General features: G+C 40.0%; 1 protein-coding gene across 21 annotated transcripts in view; it reads left to right on the top strand.

Annotated features, from left to right (window-relative positions):
- The window catches only part of ttn.2 (titin, tandem duplicate 2), a 181,492-nt gene that overhangs the window by 48,897 nt on the left and 106,617 nt on the right, over positions 1-25,978 (top strand). For 4 of the 21 annotated variants that reach the window (XM_082969061.1, XM_082969068.1, XM_082969054.1 and 1 more), the window contains 44 exons: positions 26-304; positions 411-689; positions 800-1,078; positions 1,190-1,477; positions 1,586-1,864; positions 2,248-2,529; positions 2,698-2,976; positions 3,104-3,385; positions 3,518-3,796; positions 3,897-4,184; positions 4,306-4,584; positions 4,703-4,984; positions 5,088-5,366; positions 5,497-5,781; positions 5,934-6,224; positions 6,382-6,672; positions 6,806-7,093; positions 7,212-7,325; positions 7,456-7,741; positions 7,850-8,033; positions 8,209-8,289; positions 8,416-8,683; positions 8,806-9,066; positions 9,537-9,746; positions 9,855-9,932; positions 10,031-10,057; positions 10,188-10,244; positions 10,336-10,392; positions 12,616-12,669; positions 13,083-13,157; positions 13,639-13,704; positions 13,973-14,047; positions 14,301-14,372; positions 15,174-15,311; positions 15,519-15,662; positions 15,903-16,019; positions 16,347-16,439; positions 16,864-17,073; positions 21,587-22,072; positions 22,390-22,686; positions 22,894-22,965; positions 23,064-23,141; positions 23,848-23,883; positions 24,160-25,659. In XM_082969061.1, the coding sequence (XP_082825187.1) occupies positions 26-304; positions 411-689; positions 800-1,078; positions 1,190-1,477; positions 1,586-1,864; positions 2,248-2,529; positions 2,698-2,976; positions 3,104-3,385; positions 3,518-3,796; positions 3,897-4,184; positions 4,306-4,584; positions 4,703-4,984; positions 5,088-5,366; positions 5,497-5,781; positions 5,934-6,224; positions 6,382-6,672; positions 6,806-7,093; positions 7,212-7,325; positions 7,456-7,741; positions 7,850-8,033; positions 8,209-8,289; positions 8,416-8,683; positions 8,806-9,066; positions 9,537-9,746; positions 9,855-9,932; positions 10,031-10,057; positions 10,188-10,244; positions 10,336-10,392; positions 12,616-12,669; positions 13,083-13,157; positions 13,639-13,704; positions 13,973-14,047; positions 14,301-14,372; positions 15,174-15,311; positions 15,519-15,662; positions 15,903-16,019; positions 16,347-16,439; positions 16,864-17,073; positions 21,587-22,072; positions 22,390-22,686; positions 22,894-22,965; positions 23,064-23,141; positions 23,848-23,883; positions 24,160-25,659 (9,945 nt within the window). The remainder of the gene's footprint in view (positions 1-25; positions 305-410; positions 690-799; positions 1,079-1,189; positions 1,478-1,585; positions 1,865-2,247; positions 2,530-2,697; positions 2,977-3,103; positions 3,386-3,517; positions 3,797-3,896; positions 4,185-4,305; positions 4,585-4,702; positions 4,985-5,087; positions 5,367-5,496; positions 5,782-5,933; positions 6,225-6,381; positions 6,673-6,805; positions 7,094-7,211; positions 7,326-7,455; positions 7,742-7,849; positions 8,034-8,208; positions 8,290-8,415; positions 8,684-8,805; positions 9,067-9,536; positions 9,747-9,854; positions 9,933-10,030; positions 10,058-10,187; positions 10,245-10,335; positions 10,393-12,615; positions 12,670-13,082; positions 13,158-13,638; positions 13,705-13,972; positions 14,048-14,300; positions 14,373-15,173; positions 15,312-15,518; positions 15,663-15,902; positions 16,020-16,346; positions 16,440-16,863; positions 17,074-21,586; positions 22,073-22,389; positions 22,687-22,893; positions 22,966-23,063; positions 23,142-23,847; positions 23,884-24,159; positions 25,660-25,978) is intronic. The other 17 variants (XM_082969074.1, XM_082969073.1, XM_082969055.1 and 14 more) reach the window with 16 other exon arrangements.

The following is a 25,978-nucleotide window of genomic DNA, read 5'->3' as shown; positions in this document are numbered from 1 at the left end:
TAATTGTCTGTTTTCTCTACCTCAGAGCCACCATCCTTTGTTAAACAGTTATCAACTGCGGATATTGTGAAGGGCTCAAATGTGTCTTTAGAGTGTCAAGTCATTGGCACAAGCCCGTTTGAGGTCATGTGGCATAAGGATTTAAAGGAAATTAAATCCAGCACAAAGCACAGTTTCTCACAAGTACAGGACATTCTGAATCTTGAAATACAGAAATGTGATGGTGTAGATGTTGGTGAATACCAGTGTACCGTCTCAAATGAGGTTGGAAGTTGTTCTTGTAGAACTACGCTTCGTATAAAAGGTTTGTTACTTAAAACACATACTATTGTGATATATTACGTAACTTCCATGATGACAACACATTCTTACTTTAAATAACTAATAATTGTTCCTTGGTTTGATGTTAGATCCACCATCATTTGTGAAGAAAATTGAAAATGTAGCCACTGTTTTGGGCAAATCAGCTGAATTTCAGTGTGTTGTCACTGGGTCACCATCTCTGTCTGTGCAATGGCAAAGGGATGAGAACTGGATCTTGGAAGATCCTAAAATTGAACGGACATTTGAGAATAATGTGGCAACTCTAAGGATTCCGGTCTGTGAGGCCCGTCACAGCGGGAAATATACCTGCCAGGTGGCAAATGATGCTGGACAGGACAAGTGCTTTGCAACCCTCATGGTGCAAGGTTTGTCTTTTCATTTAGTATGCTAGCTAGACATTTGTTTTAATTTTGGTCAGGTCTGTCTTTGAAATGTATGGGTTTTAACAGAAAATTGATATTTCTATGCATTTTAGAACCACCTCAGATTACAGAGAAACCAGAAGTGATGAAAGTAACTACTGGGGATCCAGTCAGTTTAGAGTGCAAAGTGGCAGGCAGTCCTGAGCTCAAAGTGAAGTGGACCAAAGATGGCAAAGAGCTCAAGTCAAGTCCACAGCACAAACTTAGCTTCGAGAACAACCTTAGTAGCCTTAAAATTCAGACTACACAAAAGGAGGATGCAGGCAACTATCAATTTGAGGTCTCAAACCACATTGATACCTGCAGTTGCAAAGTCAAGTTGATTGTACTAGGTCAGTGCAAAATCTTGTATTGAAACAAATTAGTGTGGTAGTATACTGGTTATTACATGATATGTAATGCATATGATTTTGACTGTTTTGTTGTTGCTCTTGTGAAAACAGAACAAACTATTCCCCCAAGCTTCACCAAACCAATGAGTGAAATACAGGAAATATTGGGAACATTTGTTCAAATTGGCTGCAAAATATCTGGATCCCTTCCCATTACTGTGGAATGGCAGAAAGATGGAAACAACATTTCCGTTGGTGGAAAATATAAACTTGTTCGTCAAGACAATTCTGTGTCTTTGGAAATTGAACAGTTAGAGAGAGTTGATGCCGGCACTTACTCTTGCAAACTGACAAATACAGCAGGAAGCGTTGAATGTAGTGGGGCACTAAGGGTGAAAGGTCAGAATTTCTAACATTTATATCAAATTTATATTTATCTCTCTTGTGATAGGGTCAGGCCAGCTGATTAACTTGGTTGCTATTGTTTCTTTTCAAATGCATCTTTAGAGCCGCCAAGCTTTGTGCTGTTGCCTGAGCCTCAGGCAGCCCTTCCTAACTCCAACGTGCGATTTAAGAGCACATTTAAAGGAACACCTCCTTTCGCAGTGAAATGGTTCAAGGATGACACTGAATTGATCACTGGACCATCATGTTTTACCGGACTGGAAGGATTATCTTGCTTCTTAGATCTTTACTCAGTTGGAGTTTTGCAGAGTGGAGTTTACTCTTGTCAAGTTAGCAATGATGCCGGCACTGAAAGATGTAGTGCCAATTTAACAGTAAAAGGTTGGAACATGCTCTTATTTAAACTCTTGCATTGGCTTCCATCTTTCCTCGATTGGCTTCCATCGTTCCGTCTGTCCTCGAATGCTTTTATCTGTGCTCAATTGTTTTGCATTTTCACAGCTCCTCCACCACCTCCTTTTCACAGTTCCTTCAGCAGTTCACAGCACCTTCACCAACACCTCCATCACATCAACAACTGTTTGTCCACCATGTATCATGCTTCCCATTTCCCTTGTCAAATTCATCTTGGCTTTAATCGTTAACAGATCCATCAAGTCATCAAATCACATCTTTTTGCAGTTCATTCCAAGCCTCATATTATTTCACTTTGTCAAGTTGCATGTGCTTCAGTAACCTAATTTTGCTATATTTTGGCTTTGCAGAACCTCCTGAATTTGTGCTGAAATTGCCAGTCACAAAGTTTGTGAAGAAGTGCGAGCCACTCAGTCTTGAATGCAAAGTTACGGGTGCGCCCTCTCTGCGAATGCAATGGTACAAAAATGACACTAAGATCACTGAAGGTGACAACTATAGAACTTCATTTGTTGACTCAATGGCAGTCCTTGAGCTGCACACCACAAGATTTGAAGACGATGGAGTCTACACTTGTGAAGCAACCAATGAAGCTGGAAGCATAAGCTGCAGCACAACTCTTACAGTCAAAGGTGTGATCAATGACATTGGGTTTTGATATTTTCCATATTACATTATATATTCCATAATAATCTACTATTAGTATAGTGTCTGTTGGTGGTATTACGTTAGTATGAATTTGAAGCTTTGCTGCATGTAACAAAGAGAGCTGCTTCTTAACGATTGTCAATGTTTTGTAGACCCACCATCTTTCCTCAAAATACCTCAGCCAATTGAAGGAATGAAAGGAAAGGATGCTAGCCTACACTGTGAGATAACTGGCACAGCACCCTTTGAGATTACCTGGTCCAAAGACAAAACGCCACTAAAAGAAAGTAGGAAATATAAGATGGTGAATGAGGGTACCTCTGCCACTCTTCATATAATTGGATTGGAAGCCTCAGATGTTGGAGAGTATGAGTGCAAGGCATCAAACAGTGTAGGATATGAAACATGCCGTACTACAATTAAACTCAGAGGTTAGTAGAATTGCATCGTCTGTGGGTATTTTTTATTTTTATTTCGATAATTGATGTTCCAACTTTTAACCATGAACTACTCCCTCATGATGTTTTTTTTCTCCTTTCCGTGTTTGTCCTCTCTCAGAACCACCAACGTTTGTGAAGAAATTGTCGAATATGACATGCATATTGGGTGAAGAAGTCACACTGACGGCCACTGTCAAAGGCTCTCAGCCAATGACCACGTCTTGGGTACAGGATAAGGATCACATTCTCAGAGATGGTGACAACCGGAAAATTACCTTTGACAACAACCAGGTCACTCTTAAAGTCTTTAAAGCAGATTTACTGGCAATGGGCAAATACACCTGCCAACTCAGAAATGATGCCGGAATTGTGGAATGTTTTGCTAACTTGACAGTATTAGGTTTGTACATTTCAATTTTCTCTCTTAATTCCATTTTTTTTCTTAATTCGCTTAATTTTTCCCCCCAGTCATTGCTTTTTTTTATTATTCAGTTTCTTTAAGCACACCTCTTTTCATGTTCTTTATTTTCAGAACCAGCTAAAGTTGTGGATAGACCAGAGTCTTTCAGTGTGACTGCAGGTGATATTGCAGCTCTAGAAGTCAAAGTGTCAGGGACACCAGAGCTGAAACCAAAATGGTTTAAGGATGGAGTCGAGCTCTCCTCTGGACAGAAGTACAAAATCTCATTCTCAAAGATGATCTCCAGCTTGAAAGTTTTGTCTGCAGAAAAAATTGACACAGGAGAATATACATTTGAGGTCAAAAATGAGGTTGGCAGTGATCTCACCAAATTAAACCTCACTGTACTAGGTTGGTGGCCACTTCCTATACACAGTATAATATGACATTTGCCTAATTGCCTAGTGTTTTTCCTAATGCACTGGTTACTAACCATGTCCTTCTATAACAGATAAAACTATACCTCCAACATTTACAAGGAAATTGAAGGATTATCAACCTATTGTTGGAAAAGCTGGTGAAATGGACTGCAAAGTCTCTGGTTCCGCACCTTTCACCATTACTTGGTACCATGATGGAGAGGAGATTAAAACTGGACCAAACTATGAGATTACGTTCAGTGACAACACCTGCACGCTCAAAGTGCCCACTCTTAAGTTGTCAGACTCTGGAGTGTATAAATGCAAAGCTGTAAACAAGGCAGGAACCAATGAGACCAGTGCCTCTTTCATTGTGAAAGGTCAGTAAATCGGTTTGAATCTACAGTACCCGTTTGGGCTTCATAATGACTATTGCTTTGTGAAGTAACTGATTTAATGTCAGATGTCGGCAAGCTAAAAGTATGTATTTTTTGTATTTAGAACCTCCTTCTTTCGTGATGCCACCTCAGCCATTGGAAGCAATGCCTGGCACAAATGTTTTGTTCTCAGCAATTGTCAAAGGAAGTGCCCCACTGAAACTGAAGTGGTTCAGAGGCACCAAGGAAATTTTGTCTGGAAAAGGCTATGAAATTGCTCTGCGGGACGGTACAGCTACAATGGAGCTATTCAAAATTGACAAATCCCACGCTGGAGAGTATACATGCCAGATAATTAATGATGCTGGGAAGGAAAGTTGCCCGGTTAACCTGTCTGTGAAAGGTTGGTCAATAATAGATTTTTTAAATGTATTATTACAGATTTTTTTTAGAAGAATTAAAACAAAATTACAAAATTAATCAATAAGTAGACTAACAAACTTCTGTATGATTTAACTCAGAACCTGCGCGCTTTGTTAAGAAGCTGAAGGACCATTCTGTTGAAAAGGGGAAATCATTGGTACTTGAGTGCACATACTCTGGAACCCCAAAGATATTTGTCACCTGGTATAAGGACGGAAAACAGCTATATTCTTCTTATAAGCACAATGTCACTACCACTGAGACCTCCTGCATCCTGGAGTGTTTAAACACTGATGATAAGGAAGCAAGTGGGGAATACGCTTGTGAAGTTTCCAATGATGCTGGAAAGGATACCTGCAAAGCACAAGTGTTCATCTTAGGTTAGTTTACCTAAGTTGATCTGGTAATGTATTGGGATTGTCCTATACTGTATATATCTGATGTGCATGTTTCTGATTTAATGGTTTATATCTGTCACTTTAGAACCACCTTATTTCATTGAGAATTTGGAGCCAATGGAAGTGACTGCTGGTGATGCAGTTTGTTTGAAATGCCATGTGGGCGGAACCCCTGAAATAAAGGTGGCTTGGTTTAAGGCTGATGGAAAAGTGAGGTCCAGCCCCACTTGCAAAATAGAATATTCCAAAGGAATTGCTTGCTTGAAACTGAGCAAAGCAGCCAAGGCTGATATTGGTGAATACACATGCAAAGCAGAAAACAACATAGGATCAGCCTCATCCACTTGCCGCCTCTCTGTCCAAGGTGATGCCCGCCATCTTTTATTTAGGAATGTTCTCTTTTTAATCTGGAGATATTCCGTTTTGACTATGCATCATTGTTTCTGAAATTAACGACTAGTATTATATTGTTTGTTGAACTATCCTATTTTCAGAGGCAAAAACACCACCTACCTTCCCCAAGAAAATAACCAGTCTTCAACAGACTGAAGGAATGGAAGTCAAATTTGAGTGCCGCGTGGCAGGCTCCTCGCCCATTGAGGTCTCTTGGCTTAAAGATGGTGAAACTCTGAAATCCACCGACTATACCATGAGTTATGATGATAACACTGCTGCCCTAAAAATAACCAGAGGTGAAATGAGACACTCTGGGGAATACACTTGTGTTGCTACCAACAGTGTTGGGACTGCATCCTGCAGAGCCAAACTCACTCTTCAAGGTCGGTCGGTTTTTCTTCAAAGTAGTGTTTTGCTTGCTGACTGAGAGATGGTGCACGTTCTGTATTAGTACCGTGTCATATTGTACAACGTCAATGCTTTCATTTCAAAGTATGCTGTATGTTCCACCTCTTTCCCATCATTTAACTTTTAGAGCCAAGATATCCCCCTGTCTTTGATAAAAAGCTGTCACCCATGGTGGACATTTCAGTGGGGGATAGTGTGGAATTGGAATGCCACATGACTGGATCTTTGCCAATAAAAGTCACTTGGTCAAAGGATCACAAAGATATTCGATCAGGGGGAAATTACAAGATGTCCTGCGTGGATAACACCCCACACCTTACTATATTGAAAGCAGCTAAAGCAGACTCTGGCCGCTACTTTTGCCATGCCACTAATGACATTGGAAAGGACTCTTGTTCCACTGAAATTACTGTCAAAGGTATTTGGCCCACTGGCACCCAATTTTTGTCCTTGAGAGACATTTTAGTTTCTTGAGAGACATTTTTGGTATAGTACTTTGTTTGCTTACGTGACACCTAACATGACCACTGCAATCTTGTTTCAGAAACCATTCATGCTTTTGTATTTCTTTTCAGAGCGCAAAATCCCACCTACCTTCACCAAAAAGCCCACAGAGACCCTTGAGGATACAGAGGGCAAGATGGTGAAAATTGAGGCACGTTTGTCTGGTTCTCAGCCAATGACCATCAATTGGTACAAAGATGATATTGAGAGGCACAGCTCTGATCACTATGACATGTCCTTCAAGAGCAATGTGGCTGTGTTGTGTATCAAGAGCTCCGAAGTCTCAGACTGTGGCAGGTATACCTGCAAAGCCACCAATGAAGCTGGCACTGCCTCTTGCGAAGTGACAGTTACCATAACTGGTAGGTCCATATTATTATTACTTGTCTATTTTGTTGTGTTTCTCCATAGAAAACGAGATGTACATAACTTTTGTATGCATTTCTACTATGTGTCCCATGTATCTTTTTCCATGACTCTTCCCTATTTTTCCAGAACACAAGAAGCCCCCTACATTTGACCCCGCTCTCAAACCTGTCACGCTGACCGAGGGAGAGAACCTGCATCTTAGCTGTCATGTCCATGGATCCCCTCCTATGAAGATTCAGTGGATGAAGGACAGAAAAGACTTGAAAAACACTTCCAGCACTAAAATAATTTTTGCCGATGACGTTGCCTCTTTGGAGGTCATGCCCGTATCAAAGAATGATGCAGGGGACTATCTCTGCAAGGCTACCAATGAAGCTGGTAGTGAATTCTGCAAGGCCAAAGTGACTATCAAAGGTACATCTTCTGGACCATATTTTGATTCAAGTCATATCCAATAACTTGTGGAATCAGCTATCATGAATGAATGATTATGGTTTTTATAACAGACTTCTTGAATTATGCTTTATTGCAGAGAAATCCAAAGCAACACCTAAACCCGCTGAAGAGGAATCAACAGCAGCACCAGTGAAGAAACTAGACAACTTGTTCTTCATCGAGGAGCCCAAGCCTTGCCATGTAGCTGAGAGTAAGTGTGATGAAAAGAGATTTAGAAGTATATAATTATTATTCAATTGACAACCCACATTGTTTAATCATTGGATAATTTAACATTTCCATAGTAAGTGATGTCTTCAATATGTTGCGTTCATTTACAGAGGGCACTGCAACGTTCATCGCCAAGGTTGGAGGTGATCCCATTCCTAACGTGAAATGGATGAAGGGCAAGTGGAGACAGATCACTCATGGTGGTCGCATCACTATTGAGCAGAAAGGCCCAGATGCCAAGTTAGAGATCAGAGAAATAACAAAGTCTGACTCTGGACAGTACAGATGTGTCGCAACTAACAAAGCTGGAGAAATAGAATGCAACACCGACATGCATGTTGAGGAAAGGAAAGAGGTTGTCGGAGTTGAGGGAGACTTCAGAGCAAAACTGAAGAAGTAAGTGAATCTCTCTTTGACAATTGTGTCTCTACCTTTCACATTCCACAAGAAACTGTACAAATAATATTTGCCATGCCTACCTCTTCTATTTTTCTTCCTCCACAGGACTCCATCTAAGCAGAAGAGTCCCCAGGAAGAGAAAGACATTGACATTGTAGAGTTGCTCAGAAATGTGGACCCTAAGGAGTATGAGAAATACGCCCGTATGTATGGTATCACTGACTACCGTGGACTTCTTCAGGCCATTGAGCAGTTGAAGAGGGAGAAAGCAGAAGAAAGTGGAAGACCGGTAAATTCATTTAACATAAAGTTGTATTCAATTGAATTTAATGGCTTAGTCTTTTTTTCAGAACACAACAGTTTAATTTACTTAATATTAGTCATACAATACAGAATGTTGTTGCTTTTTTAAAGACAATGGCCTACCTATAACTAGTTCTGCTTTGTGTTTTGATGTGATTTAGGAACCGGAGAGAGAGAGAGAATCGGACGAGGATTTGGCTGCTCTTGTGGCTGATTTGCAAAAGAGAATGGAACGTACTGAGGTAGGTTCTTCATTAGCTACCACAATGAAATGTCTGACAATGACAACAGCAGTAATTATCATGTATTATATGCCTATTTATTTACATGAATGTCTAAGCACATACGTCTTCTTTATTTGTTTGCAGCCTGTCACCGTGAATAAGGACATAACAGATCAATCTACAGTCACCAACAAGGTTGCCACCTTTGAGTGTGACATCAAGATCAACTTTCCAGAGATCACCCTGTCCTGGTACAAGGGAACTCAGAAGCTTGACAACAATGAAAAATACGAAATCAACATTGTTGGTGACCGTCACATTCTGAAGATCAAGCAGTGTCAAACCAAAGACCAGGGCAACTACCGTGTTGTATGTGGCCCACATATCTCCAGCGCCAAACTGACTGTTATCGGTGGGTATCTATGGTTCTGCATTTGTTTATTCTGTACTTAGATGAATGTTATTGATTTTAGTCTTTATACTGTATCTGTAAATACTGACCGACATGCATATTTGTTCTTTGTGTCTTTACAGAGCCTGAGGTTGAGAAACATCTGGAGGAAGTTGCGTGTAAGGAGGGGCAAACATGTACACTGTCTTGCCAGTTTTCTATCCCTAATGTCGAAACACAGTGGTTTAAGAATGGAAAGCTTTTAGAAATGAAGGGCAGATACTCGCATGAGGTGGTCAACAAGATTCAGAAGCTGTCGATTAAAGACCTCCGACCAGAAGACCACGGACGCTATACCTGCAGATATGACAACCTTGAATCAACTGCAGATCTATGGGTTGAAGGTTTGTACAGATTAAACCATATAATAATTGGTTGCTGTTGCATCTCCCATCATGTTGTAGAGTGGAGAAGATCACCCCAAACTAACCTCTTTTTTTCTTCATCACTCATTTTGTCACTAATCTTTAAATGTTTTTTTTCACTCTTTTTCTCTTTTTTGCACTTTTGATTTGACATACTCTTTTTCTTCCTGGAACTCTCTGATAACATTTGTTCTACTTTCTTACACTTGTTGGTCTTGGAACTTTGCCACGAACCAACATTTCTCTGTCTTTCTTTCTTGTCTTTTGACTTTTTGTCTCTACTTTCATCCTATTGAATCATCCATCATGATCTGTTGAACACTTCTAACCGCATATCTATTCTCCATTGTCCAATTTGACTTGAATTTGCACATTTGAGTTTGAATTATGAGAATAACCAGAAATATTCAAACTGAACTAAATTCATCACCACATGTTATCTGTTTTAGCTGAACAAATTCACTTCACCAAACGTATCCAGAACATTGTGGTGGGCGAACGCCAAGCAGCCACCTTCGAATGTGAGGTGTCTTTCGACAATGCCATCGTTACATGGTACAAAGACACTTGGGAACTCAGAGAGTGCCCAAAGTATAACTTCAGAAGCGAAGGCAGAAGACACTTTATGATCATCCGCAATGTAATCAATGAAGATGAAGGTGTGTAGAGTTGCGTCAAACAAGCATTTTATGGATTTCTTTATTCTCGTTACCCAGATGAATACATCAGAATGGGTTATTAAATCATCTTCATGACTAATCCTTTAGGCGTTTACTCGGTCATTGTGAGGTTGGAGCCCAGAGGGGAAGCTAAAAGCACAGCTGAGCTTTATCTTTCAGACAAAGGTCGGTATAGTTGTTAGCATTTGTTTTTGTTTTCCAGCTGTCTGTATCTCATAGTGGCCTTAATTCACTTTTTAATATTTCATCTTCCTTTTTCACAGAAATTGAATTAGCAGGGGTACCCCATGGTAAGTATTTGATTTCTAGCCACACAACCTCTCAAATGTATCACAATTCCTAGTCAACTTATCTTAAATATATAACTTATTTTATATATACTGTATCTTTGATATTTAAACCAAATTCAACATCCTTTAGATGTCCCTGATTCATCAATACGAATCCCTGATATGCCATCTTCAGTTACTCTAAAAGGTAAGAATGGGACATAAGATTGGCATTAATTATATAAATCTAAACTACCATAATTAATATGAGAACTCAACATCTATATGTTTTTTTGAAGAATCTTCTGAATACTATTATGAAGAAGAGATGGAAATGAGAGAGGTGGAAATGAGAGGTATATGGCCTTGCATTCTTTTATATTAAGCATCTTTCCATCACCACCAAACCCTTTATAATCATCATAAAATAATTCACTAACATTTGATTATTGTGCAAGATTTACATCATATTAATAGTAACCATCAGCATCATCAATTTAACTACCTCCATGTTTTCACGATTATTCACGCTTGTGCATAAACTCAGCAAAAAAAGAAACGTCCTCTCACTGCCAACTGCGTTTATTTTCAACAAACTTAACATGTGTAAATATTTGTATGAACATAACAAGATTCAACAACTGAGACATAAACCGAACAAGTTCCACAGACATGTGACTAACAGAAATGGAATAATGTGTCCCTGAACAAAGGGTGGGTCAAAATCAAAAGTAACAGTCAGTATCTGGTGTGGCCACCTGCAGCATTAAGTACTGCAGTGCATCTCCTCCTCATGGACTGCACCAGAGTTGCCAGTTGTTGTTGTGAGATGTTACCCACTCTTCCACCAAGGCACCTGCAAGTTCCAGGACATTTCTGGGGGGAATGGCCCTAGCCCTCACCCTCCGATCCAATAGGTCCCAGATGTGCTCAATGGGATTGAGATCCGGGCTCTTGGCTGGCCATGGCAGAACACTGACATTCCTGTCTTGCAGGAAATCACGCACAGAACAAGCAGTATGGCTGGTGGCATTGTCATGCTGGAGGGTCATGTCAGGAGGAGCCTACAGGAAGGGTACCACATGAGGGAAGAGGATGTCTTCTCTGTAACGCACAGCGTTGAGATTGCCTGCAATGACAACAAGCTCAGTCCGATGATGCTGTGACACACCGCCCCAGACCATGACGGACCCTCCACCTCCAAATCGATCCCGCTCCTGAGTACAGGCCTTGGTGTAACGCTCATTCCTTCGACGATAAACGCGAATCTGACCATCACCCCTGGTGAGACAAAACTGCAACTCGTCAGTGAAGAGTACTTTTTGCCAGTTCTGTCTGGTCCAGCGACGGTGGGTTTGTGCCCATAGGCGACATTGTTGCCGGTGATGTCTGGTGAGGACCTACCTTACAACAGGCCTACAAGCCCTCAGTCCAGCCTCTCTCAAGCTATTGAGGACAGTCTGAGCACTGATGGAGGGATTGTGATTTCCTGGTGTAACTCGGGAAGCTGTTGTTGCCATCCTGTCCCTGTCCTGCAGGTGTGATGTTCGGCTGTACCGACCTGTGCAGGTTTTGTTACACGTGGTCTGCCACTGCGAGGACGATCAGCTGTCCGTCCTGTCACCCTTTAGTGCTGTCTTAGGCGTCTCACAGTACGGACATTGCAATTTATTGCCCTGGCCACATCTTTTATTTTTTTAACCTTTATTTAACTAGGGAAGTCAGTTAAGAACAAATTCTTATTTTCAATGACGGCCTAGGAACAGTGGGTTAACTGCCTTGTTCAGGGGCAGAACGACAGATTTTTACCTTGCCAGCTCGGGGATTCGATCTTGCAACCTTTCGGTTACTAGTCCAACGCTCTAACCACTAGGCTATCTGCAGTCCTCATGCCTCCTTGCAGCATGCCTGAGGCACGTTCACGCAGATGAGCAGGGACCCTGGGCAGTTTTCATAACTGTGACCTTAATTGCCTACCGTGTGTAAGCTGTTAGTGTCTTAACGACCGTTCCACAGGTGCATGTTCATTAATTGTTTATGGTTCATTGAACAAGCATGGGGAACAGTGTTTAAACCCTTTACAATGAAGATACGTGTTATTTGTATTTTTACGAAGGAAAAGGGACGTTTCTTTTTTTGCTGAGTTTATTACCCAGGAAATGTAAAACGTGTAGTGTATTTGAGGTTTAAAAAGGCTTCTGAAATTTGTAATTTCCTCTTTGTAATTTCAGACTTGATTTTTCCTTACGAAAATGTATCAACCCCAACAAAATTGTCTATGAATTATAATCCACATAATAATTCACATTTCCTGTTGCTGCACGATTATTTTCTGCCTGTAGCAAACTGGCTCAAATTAAGATCCTACATCTGTACGTGTTTGTACAACTTAGTAACATGACCTAACATTTCAGTCAATAATAACCATGATCAATTTAACCAATTTCATTTGAACATGTTTAGAGAAGTTTGTACATCTAAAAAGATTATTCAGTATTGTAACACGACCTAACCAATATTCCAGAATTTCCCACTGCTCATCTAAACAACATTTTTTTTTCATTGTTACTCTTTATTAGAGTATGAAAGCTGGACAGAAGAGACAGTAGTACAGAAAATCTCTACAACCACAGGTATCCCTTAGAATAGATGTTACCATTGCAGTTTATTTCTGCTAGCAGCTAACTCAAGTGACCAAACAGTTCATCTTTAACGTTCCACCTTGAGCCACATTGGTATTAACATGTGTGGTGCTTAAAAGCATCCTTGTCTGTCTTTGTATGTTTGAGCCACTCTTTGAAAATATCTTGAAACAGAATGTATGGGCTCCTACTCTTTGTATGTGTGATCGTACCATAGTGTGCTAGCGTGTGTTTGTGTGTGCGGAACATGGTCACAAATCACACGTCTTTCTCTCTCCTTTGTTGTCCCACAGGAGTTATTTCATTTCTGTGTCTATATTTGTCTGTTATAACTGTAACCCTCTATCCTTAGCTAATGTGCCTTGTTGAACATTTATACTAATATATTCTCATTGTCTTATCAGCCCCGAGAGTACCTGTTGAGGAAGAGTCCATCCAGAGTAAGAAGGTTGGAATGAGGGAGGAAATGCCACAAAAAGGTATTAAAAGAACAATTTCTCTCTGTCTTGGCTTACAGCAATGTTATGGCAAAGTTGGCAAACATGTTCATAGTCTTGTTCATGTGTCAATTGGTAAACTATTTAACAGCTTCTTTTTTTATGTGATGTACATAGTCGGCAATGTTTTGGCAAAAGAAGTTCATGATCTTTGTTCATGTGTCATTTCTGAAACTTTGTTTACAGCTTGCTTTTCTTTTAACCGTGTCAAAGGTTTTCCCTGCCATGCCATGCTCAATTTCTTTCCATGTCTTGCTTAGTTTAACCTTGGTTTGTACTTTCAGTATTTATGATATTTGATTCTTTGCTCTTAAGTTGATCACGCATAGTGGCTTATGTGTTTGTCTGTATTGTCTTTCAAAATATATGTGCTTCTTTGGCAAATACCTTACATGTGAATGCATGGATGTCCACAGTAGATAGTGCTTTGCTACATTGGCTAACACAATGAGTGTCTTTAAAGTTTCTGAAGTGCACAAGAAACCCGAGGAGAAGGCTAAACCAGCTGAGGCAGCAGTACCACATAAAGGTATCTAAATATCTGCATTTCAAATTTTGTGTTGATCTGGTTGATGTGTGTACATTTTGATAACTTACCCAAGTATGTCTCTCTTGTTGAAAAAAAACTCAATTTGAAAAGAAGGGCTTTTACTATAAATATTCTACTTTTGCATGACTGTTTGTCTGTGTAAAGTAACCAATGTCCACTACTGTAAATTACATTATAAGATTAATTATATTTGTCCCTACACATTAACTCAGTGATAACTTGTACTTACTGTGATGATATTTCCAAGTACCTGAAGCCAAAAAGCCAGTGGAGGAGAAGATAACTGCAGAGGTTGTCGCAGAGAAACTTCCCTCTCCAAAAGGTATAGTCTTAAATCAGAAATGATGTGCTTGTCTAATGATCTTGTCATGTTTGTCATGTATTCTTAATGTTCTTTTAACTAAATCTGTGAATTTGTTTGTTTTAGTTGATTGCTTTTGTGGTTGTTGTACGTGAGCCTTGTTTTCTTCAACTTAGTGTCCATAATTATTTAGTATTTATTTGCATGACTTCAATAACCAATATTGTGCTCTTTTTATTTTGGTGTATGTAATTGCTCACTTTCATTATCTTAGAAGAACATGAAGAAGCAAAGGCACCTTTCCATAAGCCAGCTGAGAAACCTGAACAGGTTCCATTAAAGAAAGGTATACTGCATTTTTCCATGTGCTTCAGAAATGCTCCTACTGCTGCTGTTGTAGCTCTTATGCTGTTGAGTCTCTGTCCTGAATATTTTCAGTTGTCTGTCTCTTAATACCATATCTTCTTGTTATCACGTTTTAAGGTATGACCCAGGTGCAGACAGTGTTGAGGAAAGTTTATTATTTTAACGGGGCAGGCAAACGACAGGTCAAGGCAAGCAGGGGTCAATAATCCAGAGAGGGTGTAAGGCACCGGAATAACAGGTGGGCTCAGGGTCAGGTCAGGCAGAGGTCGGTAATCCAGAGTAGTGGGGCAAAGGTACAGGACGACAGGCTGGGTCAGGCCAGGCAGAACGGTCTGAACCGGTAAACTAGAAAACAGGAGCAAGGAACAGGAGGGAGCAGGGAAACAAAATGCTGGTAGGTTCTACGAACAAAACAAACTGGCAACAGACAAACTGAGCACAGGTATAAATAAGATGGGCGACACCTGGAGAGGGGTGGAGACAAGCACAAAGACAGGTGAAACGGATCAGGGCGTGACACTTGTCAGTCTCTTGTCTGTCTATTTCACAGTTTCTAAATCATCTATATAGCACTTTCTAACACTGCATGTTATTATCCCAAAGGATTCTGTGTGAATAAGCCTGTGTGACTAAGTGTGTTCACTTCTGTCACTTTGTGCATTGAGTTTAGAGAAGTTGTCTCAATCATACTCTTGTCCCATACTTTTATGGCTTTCACTCTTGTACTCGGTATTTCTTGATAGCCCATAGTTTCTAATGTTGATGTCTGTATTACCTGAAGATGTCCCTCAAGCTGCACCCCATGTTGCGGAGCCAAAAGCTGAGCCAAAACCAGAGCCTAAAGTTTCACCTGTGGCTAAGGTTGAACCTGAACCGAAGGGTGCACCTATAAAGAAACCAGAGAGTCCACCATCCAAAGGTATTTCCTGTCATGTCTTGTTTTGTGGAGTATTTATTTCCCTCCCTAATGTCACCTCTCCTTTGTGTAATTGTATGTATATTATATATTATTATGTTTATATAGCTTCTAACATAGAAGTTCATTTTTATTTTGTGTCAAATCTGTATGCAGTGTAATTATTACCTTGGTATGTGAACTCTAAATCAAAGTGCATGTTACTTTAAGTTCCTGAGAAAGCTAAGAAACCAGAGGCTTCAAAACCAGAACCAGGAACGCCAGCAGCAGTTAAAAAGCCAGAGACTGCATCTACTCCTTCTCCAAAGGAGCCAGAGCCTACTCCTGCTGCAAAGAAGGTCCCATCACCACAAGGTATCAGTATCTCTCAAAAGAGAGGCAGCTTTCTGAGTCTTTTAACAACTTGTATGCTCTTTATACTCTTCTGTTTGTCAGTCCATCTTTGTTTGTCTGTGGCATTACAAAGTTTAAGACTATGTAATGTCACGAATTTGGAATCCGTATTTGTTGTTTTCTTTGTCAATTTTATGTCTGTTTGTTGTGCTTTCATCACAGCACATTGTATATTACTGATAATTTGCATATTCTTTGAAGTGCCAGCACAAATAGCACAAAAAAGACAGGAGGTAACTCCGCAAAGACCAGCTACCATCCCTCAAAAAGTGGACAGAGAGGACATAGAGCCTCATGTGCAACCTGTGCCAGAACAAGGTATACACAATATAGGTTGTCAATGCTTCTCCCGTTAATGTTTATTGGCTTTCTTCTAACCAACCCCAGCTTTGAACATCTATGTCTTGTCTATGTTCACATTTGGTATCGTCTAGCTTCTACGTCACAGAGTTTGTCTTTTGAAATGTTTATGCACAACTGAAAAGTATTTTCACCAGTTGCTTAATTTTGTCTCGTCATAATCATCGTCATACAGTCTTACCACTCAATAGAGTGTGACTTGTGCAATGTCTGTGTTTGAAACGACTTTCTTGAATATCTTCATTGTATATGCATGTTTTTAACAAACTTAAATGGTCTTTTAAGTTCCTGTGGAAGAAAGAAAACCAGAACCTCTTAAGGTTGCCAGAAAGCCTGAATCAGTTATTGTGACTCCAAAGGAAGATACACCGCAAAAAGGTAGGGATTTATGCATTGACTTTTGTACTGTTCCGTACATACTGTTTACTGTGATGTCTTAAGAGTCTTCTTGAACTATTCTTTGTCTTAAGTTTACCATATTCTGGCTCTCCGTTCTCCTCAGTTTTCCATCTGTTTGACAATCTAGACACAAGGGTAACACTTTAACTATCATCATGAAGCTGACTTAATGGTGTTACAATATGACATAATATTAGACTTATAGTTTATCATAAGTTGTTAAAACTGTTTTAGATATGGGTCATGTTATGTTTGTGACCATGTTGACAATATGTTTGAAGTAAAGTGTTGCATGCGTCGCCACGTGACGTTCTGTTTGTCAGATTTGATGTGTTATGCAACAACCCTTTTGTCACTCTTCTGTGTTGCCAATGTCTTATGCGTGTCTTGTATGTGCTTCAAGTAATGGAGCCCAAACAAAAGCCTGTACCTGTTGAGAGGGTACCTGAGAAAAAACCTACTGAAAAGGTACCTGTTGAGAGGGTTCCTGAGAAAAAACCTACTGAAAAGGTACCTGTTACTAAACCTAAAAAGGAGATGGAAGAAGAAAAGAAAGTTCCAACTTCAGAAATAGAAGTAATGCCACAAAGAAAAGGAACTCCGCCAGACACAGGTATTCTAAATGTGCTCTATGTTAGTGGTGTTCAATTTATTAAAATCTTATTTCACCTCCAAATGTAGATATCAGGTGCATAATGGCATGCCAGTACTACTTTCTTTTATCTGTGTTTTTTTAAACCCAATGTTTGTCTTTATGTTGTGTTTTGTCGTTAATCTCTTGCGACCTCCATTTGGTGGGAACTCTTAAAAACATCTTTAGAACTTCAAGTGACTTCTAGTCTTCAGATGGCTGAGAAAAAGAGATCTTCAAAGACTCACGAGTTGTGGGAGGTTTCCGACACGATGGAGAGAGCTCCTCCAATAGAAGAAGTCTTTCAGTATGAAGAAGTGGGGAATGAATATGAAGAGGTGTCATATGAGAACAAAGGTGATATATTGGACAATAGCACTACATCGACATTCCAACAGAAGATTTCAGTGACGACAAAAGATATCCTTCCAGAAAAAGTATCTGTACAAAAAGATAAAAAGTCAGATATGAAACATGAACCATCTCTTAGTGAGGTTTCCAAGAGGAAAGATAGAGCTACTAAGGTTTTTACTACACCGAAACCAAAGGAAAGAAGTGCTGTTGAAGTTAGGTCTGATCTAGGGGCAGATTTACCAGCCAAACAGGATCGATCTCTTCAGAGGGAGTCTCATGAATCGTCCACAGAAGAAGAAGAAACACTTCTCAGGAAAAGTGTTTACACTGCAAGTTTAGTGTCTAGAGAGGAAGAGGGCACAGGCATCAAAACTAAGGGAACTCGTTTTGTTGATGTAGTTGAGTTAAAGACAGAACAGGCTACAATTGAAGATATACCTATCCATCAAGTAGTTCAATCTACAGAAGAACATTTTGTCCAGAAAGCTGCCAAAGTTACTACAAAAGACAGTGTATCTATAAAGAAGGATACTGTATCTTTGGAGGTATTAAATTATGAAAAAGTGGACACTGAGCTACAAAAATATGAAGTTTCCGTCATGAAGCAAGGGAGTGCTAGTATGAGGGAAGAAATATCTATGAAAAAGTCTCCTAATACGCAGCAGGTAGTTAAGGGTGAAAGCAAGGCTATAGACACAGATAAAAAAGTGGAAGAAAAGAAAACAGACATTGTAAAGAAAAAGGAAATGACCACCAGGGTATCAGACAATAAGGAACAGTCAGGCGAAAGACAGGAGATTCATGATAAGACAGATTATAGTTCTCCAAGAAAATTATCTCCCCAGGAACATGAAGAATATGTTTCAAAACAAGAGGCATCTGTTATGGATGTTTCAGAGAATATAAATGCAGCCACAGATACTATTTCCCCCAAACCAACAGCAAGAAAGGAAACTGACATTCGATCTAACCAAGAAGGTATTTCTCAATCAGTAGAATGCAAAGAACCAGTAGAATGTTCTATCAGAGTAGAATCAGTAATTGAAGAAATACCAAATATACAAGTTAATACAAGAAAGGACAGAATACATTTGTCAGAAGGTATCTCTCCAATAAAAGTGCTGTTGCCCACAGAGAAAGGACAGGGATTAGTTGGTACTGAAGAGATACCTTGTACTGTTGAGGTATTCCAATCAAAGAAACAAGTAGTTGAGAAAGGCAAACCTTCCAGAGTTATTCAATCCAAGGAGGAAACCTTTAAGAAGACCCTTACTATGAGAAAGGAACTCAGTGAAGAGATACCCCGTACAAATGAGGATATCCAGTCAAAGAAACAGGTTATAGAAAAGGGCAAACCTTCTAAAGTAATTCAATCCAAGCAGGAAACTTTTAAGAAGACTCTTACTACAGGAGAGGAAACCACTGAAGAGATTAGAGTTGAGGTCATCCAAACTAAGAAACAGGTAGTTGAGAAAGACAAACCTGCCAAAGTCATTGAATCCAAGGAGAGGGCTGACAAGACACTTACTATGAGAGATGAGCCCATCGAAGAGAGACCTTTTACAGTTGAGGACATCCAAACTAAGAAACGGGTGATTGAAAAAGGCAAACCTGTTAAAGTAATTCCTTCTGAAGAGGAAACACTTGACTCACAAGAGGAGGAAAAGATCTCTTCAAAAGCCTCGCCTTCAAGAGGTATACTAAGTAAATCTAACATGTTTCATCTCATCATCTTGTCAGCAAAATCATCCATCAATTCAATTTCATGCTTAGTTTGAAATCAAACTTTTTTTGTCCAGTATTATTCATCAAGTTGCTTCATTCCAGTGTTTGCCATCCCATATCAACACATCCTCTTATGTGGTCAAAATCCACAACTCTTGTGTCATTCTTGCAATTCTCTCTGTTGTTTATGTGTATGTTTTTGTGTCTCTTTTGTATTGTGTTTTCTATTTGATCACATCTTTTTTGGTATTGTATTGGTGCTCCACTGTTTACCCCAATCTGTAGTATCTTGATCTTGACCATAGTATCATTTCATTTCAAGTACCAGCAGAGAAGAAGGAATCACCTCCACAACCTGTTGAACCACTTACAAAGAAAGTGTCTCAGCTAGAGAAAACTGATGTTGCTGAAGGGGTGAAAGAATCTGAGCCATTTGCAAAGAAAGTGGCTAAATCAGAGTCTAAGCCAGAAATCAAGCCAAAGTCCAAGCCAGAGAAGATAGCTATTTCTGAAAAGCCTGCTGAGGCACTTGTAAGGAAAGTGTCTACGCCAGAGTCTAAGTCAGAACCTAAGCCAGAACCTAAGCCAGAACCTAAGCCAGAGGCTAAGACAGAGCCTAAACCTAAACCAGAGGATAAACCAGAGCCTAAGCCTAAACCAGAGCCTAAACCAGAGTCTAAACCAGAGGTTAAGTTAGAGGCTAAACCAGAGAAGAAGGCTGTTACTGAAGTAGGGGTGAAAGAATCACCTCCACAGCCCGCTGTGCTGTTGAAGACAGAGCCTAAGCCTAAACTAGAGGCCAAGCTAGAGCCTAAGGCTAAGCCAGAGCCTAAACAAGAGGCTGAGCCAGAGGCTAAAGTAGACACTAAGCCTAAATCAGAGCCTAAACTAGAGGCTAAGCCAGAGCCTAAACCAGAGCCTAAACCAGAGTCTAAACCAGAGGTTAAGTTAGAGGCTAAACCAGAGAAGAAGGCTGTTACTGAAGTAGGGGTGAAAGAATCACCTCCACAGCCCGCTGTGCTGTTGAAGACAGAGCCTAAGCCTAAACTAGAGGCCAAGCCAGAGCCTAAGGCTAAGCCAGAGCCTAAACAAGAGGCTGAGCCAGAGGCTAAAGTAGACACTAAGCCTAAATCAGAGCCTAAACTAGAGGCTAAGCCAGAGCCTAAACCTAAACCAGAGCCTAAACTAGAGTCTAAACCAGAGGTTAAGCTAGAGGCTAAACCAGAGAAGAAGACTGTTACTGAAGTAGGGGTGAAAGAATCACCTCCACAGCCCGCTGTGGTGTTGAAGACAGAGCCTAAGCCTAAACTAGAGGCCAAGCCAGAGACTAAGGCTAAGCCAGAGCCTAAGCTAGAGACTGAGCCAGAGGCTAAAGTAGACACTAAGCCTAAATCAGAACCTAAACTAGAGGTTAAAATAAAGTCTAAGCCAGAGCCTAAACCAGAGGTTATGCCAGAGCCTAAGCCTAAACCAGAAGCTAAGCCTAAACCAGAGGCTAAACCAGAGCCTAAGTCTAAACCAGAGTCTAAGCTTGAACCTAAACCAGAGGCTGAGCCAGAGGCTAAAATAGAGGCTAAGCCAAAGCCTAAACCAGATGTTAAGCTTAAGCCTAAGCTAGAGGCTAAACCAGAGCCTAAATCTAAACCAGAGTCTAAGCTTGAACCTAAACCAGAGGCTGAGCCAGAGCCTAAACCAGAGGTTATGCCAGAGCCTAAGCCTAAACCAGAAGCTGAGCCCAAACCAGAGGCTAAACCAGAGCCTAAGTCTAAACCAGAGTTTAAGCTTGAACCTAAACCAGAGGCTGAGCCAGAGGCTAAAATAGAGACTAAGCCTAAATCAGAGCCTAAGCTAGAGGCTAAAATAGAGGCTAAGCCAAAGCCTAAGCCAGAGGCTAAACCAGAGCCTAAATCTAAACCAGAGTCTAAGCTTGAACCTAAACCTGAGGCTAAACCAGAGAAGACTGTTGTTACTGTAGGGGTGAAAGACTCACCACCACAGCCCCCTGAGCCACCTCCACAGCCCCCTGAGAAGACTGTAGTTGCTGAGGAGGTGGAAAAATCACCTCCAAAGCCACTTGTAAGGAAAGTGGCTAAACCAGAGTCGAAGCCAGAGAAGAAGGCTATTACTGAAGATGTGTTTCTTTCAAGTGAAGAAGATGTTGCAACTCGAAAAGGTATAACAAGGGCAATCCTTGAAATACAAATCTTCACTCTTGCGTCACTCTTAAAATCTTGCTTTCTTTTGTTGTTTGTTTGTATGTTGTTTGTGTGTACGTTTTGTGTAATTGTGTTTGGGATACTTCCTTATTTGTTTATCCTTATGTGTTTGCTGTTTGATCACATATTGCCTTTGTATTTTCTTGATGGTTCACTTCTGTAGTATGTTGTTCTTGACCATAGTATAACTTTATTTCAAGTACCAGCAAAGGAGAAGGAATTACCCCTACAACCTGTTCGACCACTTACAAAGAAAGTGCCTAAACCAGAGAAAACAGTTGTTGCTGAGGAGGTGAAAGAATCACCCCCAAAACCGGCTGAGCCACTTGTAAAGCGAGTGTCTTTAGCAGAGTCTAAGCCAGAGAAAACTATTGCTGAAGAGGTGAAAGAATCACCTCTTAAGCCGACTGAGCCACTGGCTAAGAAAGTATCTAAACCAGAGTCTAAGCCAGAGACCAAGCCAGAGACGGTGGCAAAGAAAACAGCTATTGCTGAGGAGGTGAAGGAATCACCTCCAAAGCCCACTGAGCCACTTCCTAAAAAAGTGCCTAAGCCAGAGACTATGGTTATTGCTGAGGTAGAATCTCCACCAAAGCCTACTGAGCCACTTGCAAAGAAAGTGGCTAAACCAGAGACTAAGCCAGAGAAGACAACTAATGCTGAAGAAGATGTTGTTCCCAAAAAAGGTATAATGAGAAAATCTTGAAATGCAAATCTTACATTTTCCCTCACTCTTAAAATCTTTATATTTTGTGAGTTATGTTTGTGTTTATGTTATGTGTTTTGATGTTCTTCTCTGTCTTTGTGTGTGCTATGTTTATATTTGATATAGTCTTTCTCTGATACTTTGTCAGTGGTCCAATGCATACCGCAATCTGTAATATCTTGATTTGTCAGGTTGTTATTGTAAAGAGAATGTGTTCTCAATGACTTACCTGGTTAAATAAAGGTAAAATTAAATAAATCAAAATTGACTTTGACAATGGTATAATTTTATTTCAAGTTCCAGCAAAGGAATCACCTACAAAGCCTGCTGAGCCTCTTGCAAAGAAAGTGCCTGCACCAGAGAAAACAGCTATTTCTGAACAGGTGGAGTCACCTCGAAAGCCTGCTGAGCCACTTCTTAAGAAAGTGTCTTTGCCAGAGTCTAAGCCTGAGCCTAAGTCTGAGCCTAAGCCAGAGAAGAAGGCTGTTGCTGAGCCTCCAAAGCCAGCGGAGCCACTTGTAAAGAAAGTCTCTAAGCCAGAGAAGAAGGCTGTTGCTGAAGTGGTGTCAAGTGAAGATGTTGCTGCCCCAAAAGGTATAACAAGGACAATCCTTGAAACACAAATCTTAAATCTTAAAAATCTTGCTATCCTGTCTGTTATGTTTGTGTGTGTTATGTATTTTGGATATTACGTATTATCTGTTATGTGTGTGTGATGATGACATGTTTCTTCTCAATGGTTTAATGCTTATCCCAACATGCACTGTCTTGATTTTGACCATTGTACACATTTATTTTAAGTACCAATAAAGGAGAGCAAAACATCTCCAAAGCCCACTGAGTCACTTGCAAAGAAAGTCAGTCCTCTTGAAGGTAAATGTCTGTTTAATGTTGCATCATGTATGTTCTTTAAATACATTCGTGAATGAATGTTTCTTGGGCAAATATAAATCTTAAACATTCTTTTGAAGCTCCTCAAGATAAGAAAAAGACTACACAGGAAACAAAGCCTGCCTTCCAAGTGCAAGAACAAGATGATATGGAGACAGGTATTCAACAACAAAAAATGCACAAAAATATAGACATAAAATGACAAACTAATATCTCGAAAACCACACCATCCAAATACTACTAAGCATTCTATCTTAAGCCTCATTATAGTCGTAGAGGGTTGAGGCTAACATATTTTGCTTGTTTTTTTTTCAAGTCACCAAAATGTGTTTGTATAATCTCATTCAACATAGATGGTTGCCTCTTCGATCCACAAAAACATTCCTGTTCTTTGTCCAGTCTCGTTATAATGTTTTATGTGCATGTTATACTATTTAAATCAGGTAGGTGCCACCTCTAACCACCTTCATAGCAATGCTGTGGTTCTGTATGTAATGTCATATCATGTTAAATGTCTTACTAAAGTTCTCATCCTGAAATGTATTAATGAATGTGAGCATGTCATAGTTTCCCTGTTATATCTTCACTTGATAATATTACTTCACTCATCTTCATCTTTGATTGGTTATGGGAGGAAATTCCCTTGGAATTCCCAATTGGTTCCACAAGATAATGTCCAATACCATTCAAAGAGAAAAGTGAATCATTCTCCTTAAGTGATTGGGCTGGTTATACAACTTCCCTCAATCACATCTCAATGTCCTGACCGTACTTGATACATTGAGGCTTGTATCCCATATATCTTCAAATGAATGTGAATCTTTGTACTAAACAGTGTTTACTTTCCCTTAATTTCCCTACTAGGTGAAGGCAAGCAGGCACCTGGACCTGCTAAGAAAGGTATGATGAATACTTTGTTTTTCACTTTACATTTCACTATTCCTTGCATATAAATAAATATCCAGCTCAATATTTTAAATATACAGACGAATTTCCTACTTTATTGTTGTTTTCTGTGAGTTTGTTTGTTAAATTTTGTTTGTTTGTTGGTTGGTTGAGTGTTCTGTGTGTTGTCTTGTTTGCTGTATAGCTAAATCTCAGTGTTTGATGTGATGTTTTCAATGTTGTTATCTTGTTAAGTGAGCTGTTATGTGTAATATGAAACCTTTACTGCAGTTCTCCGACAAAAAGCAAAAATTCATGTTGAGAAAGAAGAAACACTTGTACTGCCAACCTTGAAGAAAACAACCAGGATATCCAAAGATGTGGAGCAAGAACAGGAGATTATATCACTGAAGAAAGTGCCTTCAGTCCCCTTTGAAGATCTGCCAGCGCCACCAAAGAAACCTCCTCCAAAAATTACGAAGCATACAATCCATGACTTTGAAGAGAGAGTGTATGAAGAAGTTGAAGTAACAGTATATGAAAGGTATGAGGCAGAGCAAATCGGCAAGACAGATAAAATCAGCCAGATACCTGATGGCGCTAAAGTAAAGACACCTAAAGAGGTTGAAACAAAAGACTCAACTGAGGACAAATGGTCTCGGAAGACCATTCTCAGAGATGAAAAAGAAGAGGACAAAATGACTTTGAAGAAAACTCCCAAGGCTGTGAAAGAAGAGGAACCAACAGACCCCAGTTTAGCCCTAAAGAAAGTGTCCAGATTGCCATCAGATGAAAAAGGAGAAGAAACTGTGACGTTAAAACCGTTCCAAAAATCTCCTAAAGCAGGAACCGTTGAGCCAGAGAAGGACAAGTACAAAGATAAGGAATCTGGGGCTTTCAAAAGAGGTGAGAGACCATCAAGAGATGAAGACATCAAAGAACCTGTTGATCGTAAGAAAGCTGATAGAGTTCCTAGTGCTAAAGAAGAGTCACAGGCAGTCAAATTAAAACCAGTGACCAAAGTTCCTGAAGATGAACAAGTCCAGGATTCGGACAAACCACTGACAAAGGTGAAAAGGATTCCAATACAGGAGCAAGAGAAGGAAGATGTTAAATTGAAGCCATTTTCAAAGTCACCTAAAGCTGACACTGAAGCTGTGAAGCCTGAGAATGAGCCTGAGAAGAAGAAAGAGGCTCAAAAAACCCTTCAACAAAAGCCAAGTCCTCCAAAGACAGCACCCATAAAGAAAATGGAAAAGAGTCCTAAAGAGGAAGAGCCAGTACAGTTAAAAAAGGTTGAGCAGGTGCCAAAAGAACAAGAGGACAAAGAAAAAGATAAGCCTTCAAAGCATGAAGAGACACTTAAGAAAATGGTAGAACTGAAAAAGACTCCTTCACCTAAGGTTGAAAAACCAAAGCCAAAAGAAATTGAAAAAATTACTATGGAGAGGAAGCCCAGTGCAGAAAGGACCAAAAAGCTACCCAAAGAAGTTTCACCAAAAGATTCATTTGAAGGTGTTACCCTCAAAAAAGTTCCAAAGAAATCACCACAAGAGGAAACTGATGGAGCAAGACTGAAGAAGGTGCCAGCAATGAAAGAGCTTTCCCCTAAAGCTGTACAGTTACGAAAGATCTCGACTCAGCTGGAGGAGGAAGTATTTGAGGAGGAGCCAGATGTTGAGGAGGAATCTGACAGTGAAGGTTGGGGATGGGAACTTGCCCCTCGTGATAGTCCTGGATCCACAGAAGATTTGGGAGAGGAAGGTGATGCACTTGGAATGCCAAGACGAGGTGAGATGAAGGCTGGAGCGAATCACCATTGAAGAAAAAGTCCTTAACCCCAAAATAATCTCCACCCATTTTCATCTGAGTGTTTTCATTTTCTACATGTTAATGTTTGTGATAATTTCGCATTGTTTCTTCATGTCGATCATTTTCATCAGAAAAAGTATTTCAACCTAAATAATCTTCATCCATTTCCGTCTTAATGTTTTTATGTTCTATGTGTTGTTTGTCATCGTTTTGTGTTGTTTCTCCATGTCAGTCTCCATGTTTCTATTAATTGTCTGTCAATCCATGTAAAAAGCACATGTTTGGCATGCTGTTTTTC

The sequence above is a fragment of the Salmo salar genome, chromosome 25 (genome assembly GCF_965601325.2).
Source record: "Salmo salar chromosome 25, fSalSal1, whole genome shotgun sequence".
Lineage (NCBI taxonomy): Eukaryota > Metazoa > Chordata > Actinopteri > Salmoniformes > Salmonidae > Salmo > Salmo salar.
Note: the sequence above shows the minus strand (reverse complement) of the source record. Positions and strands in the feature narration are given on the sequence as shown.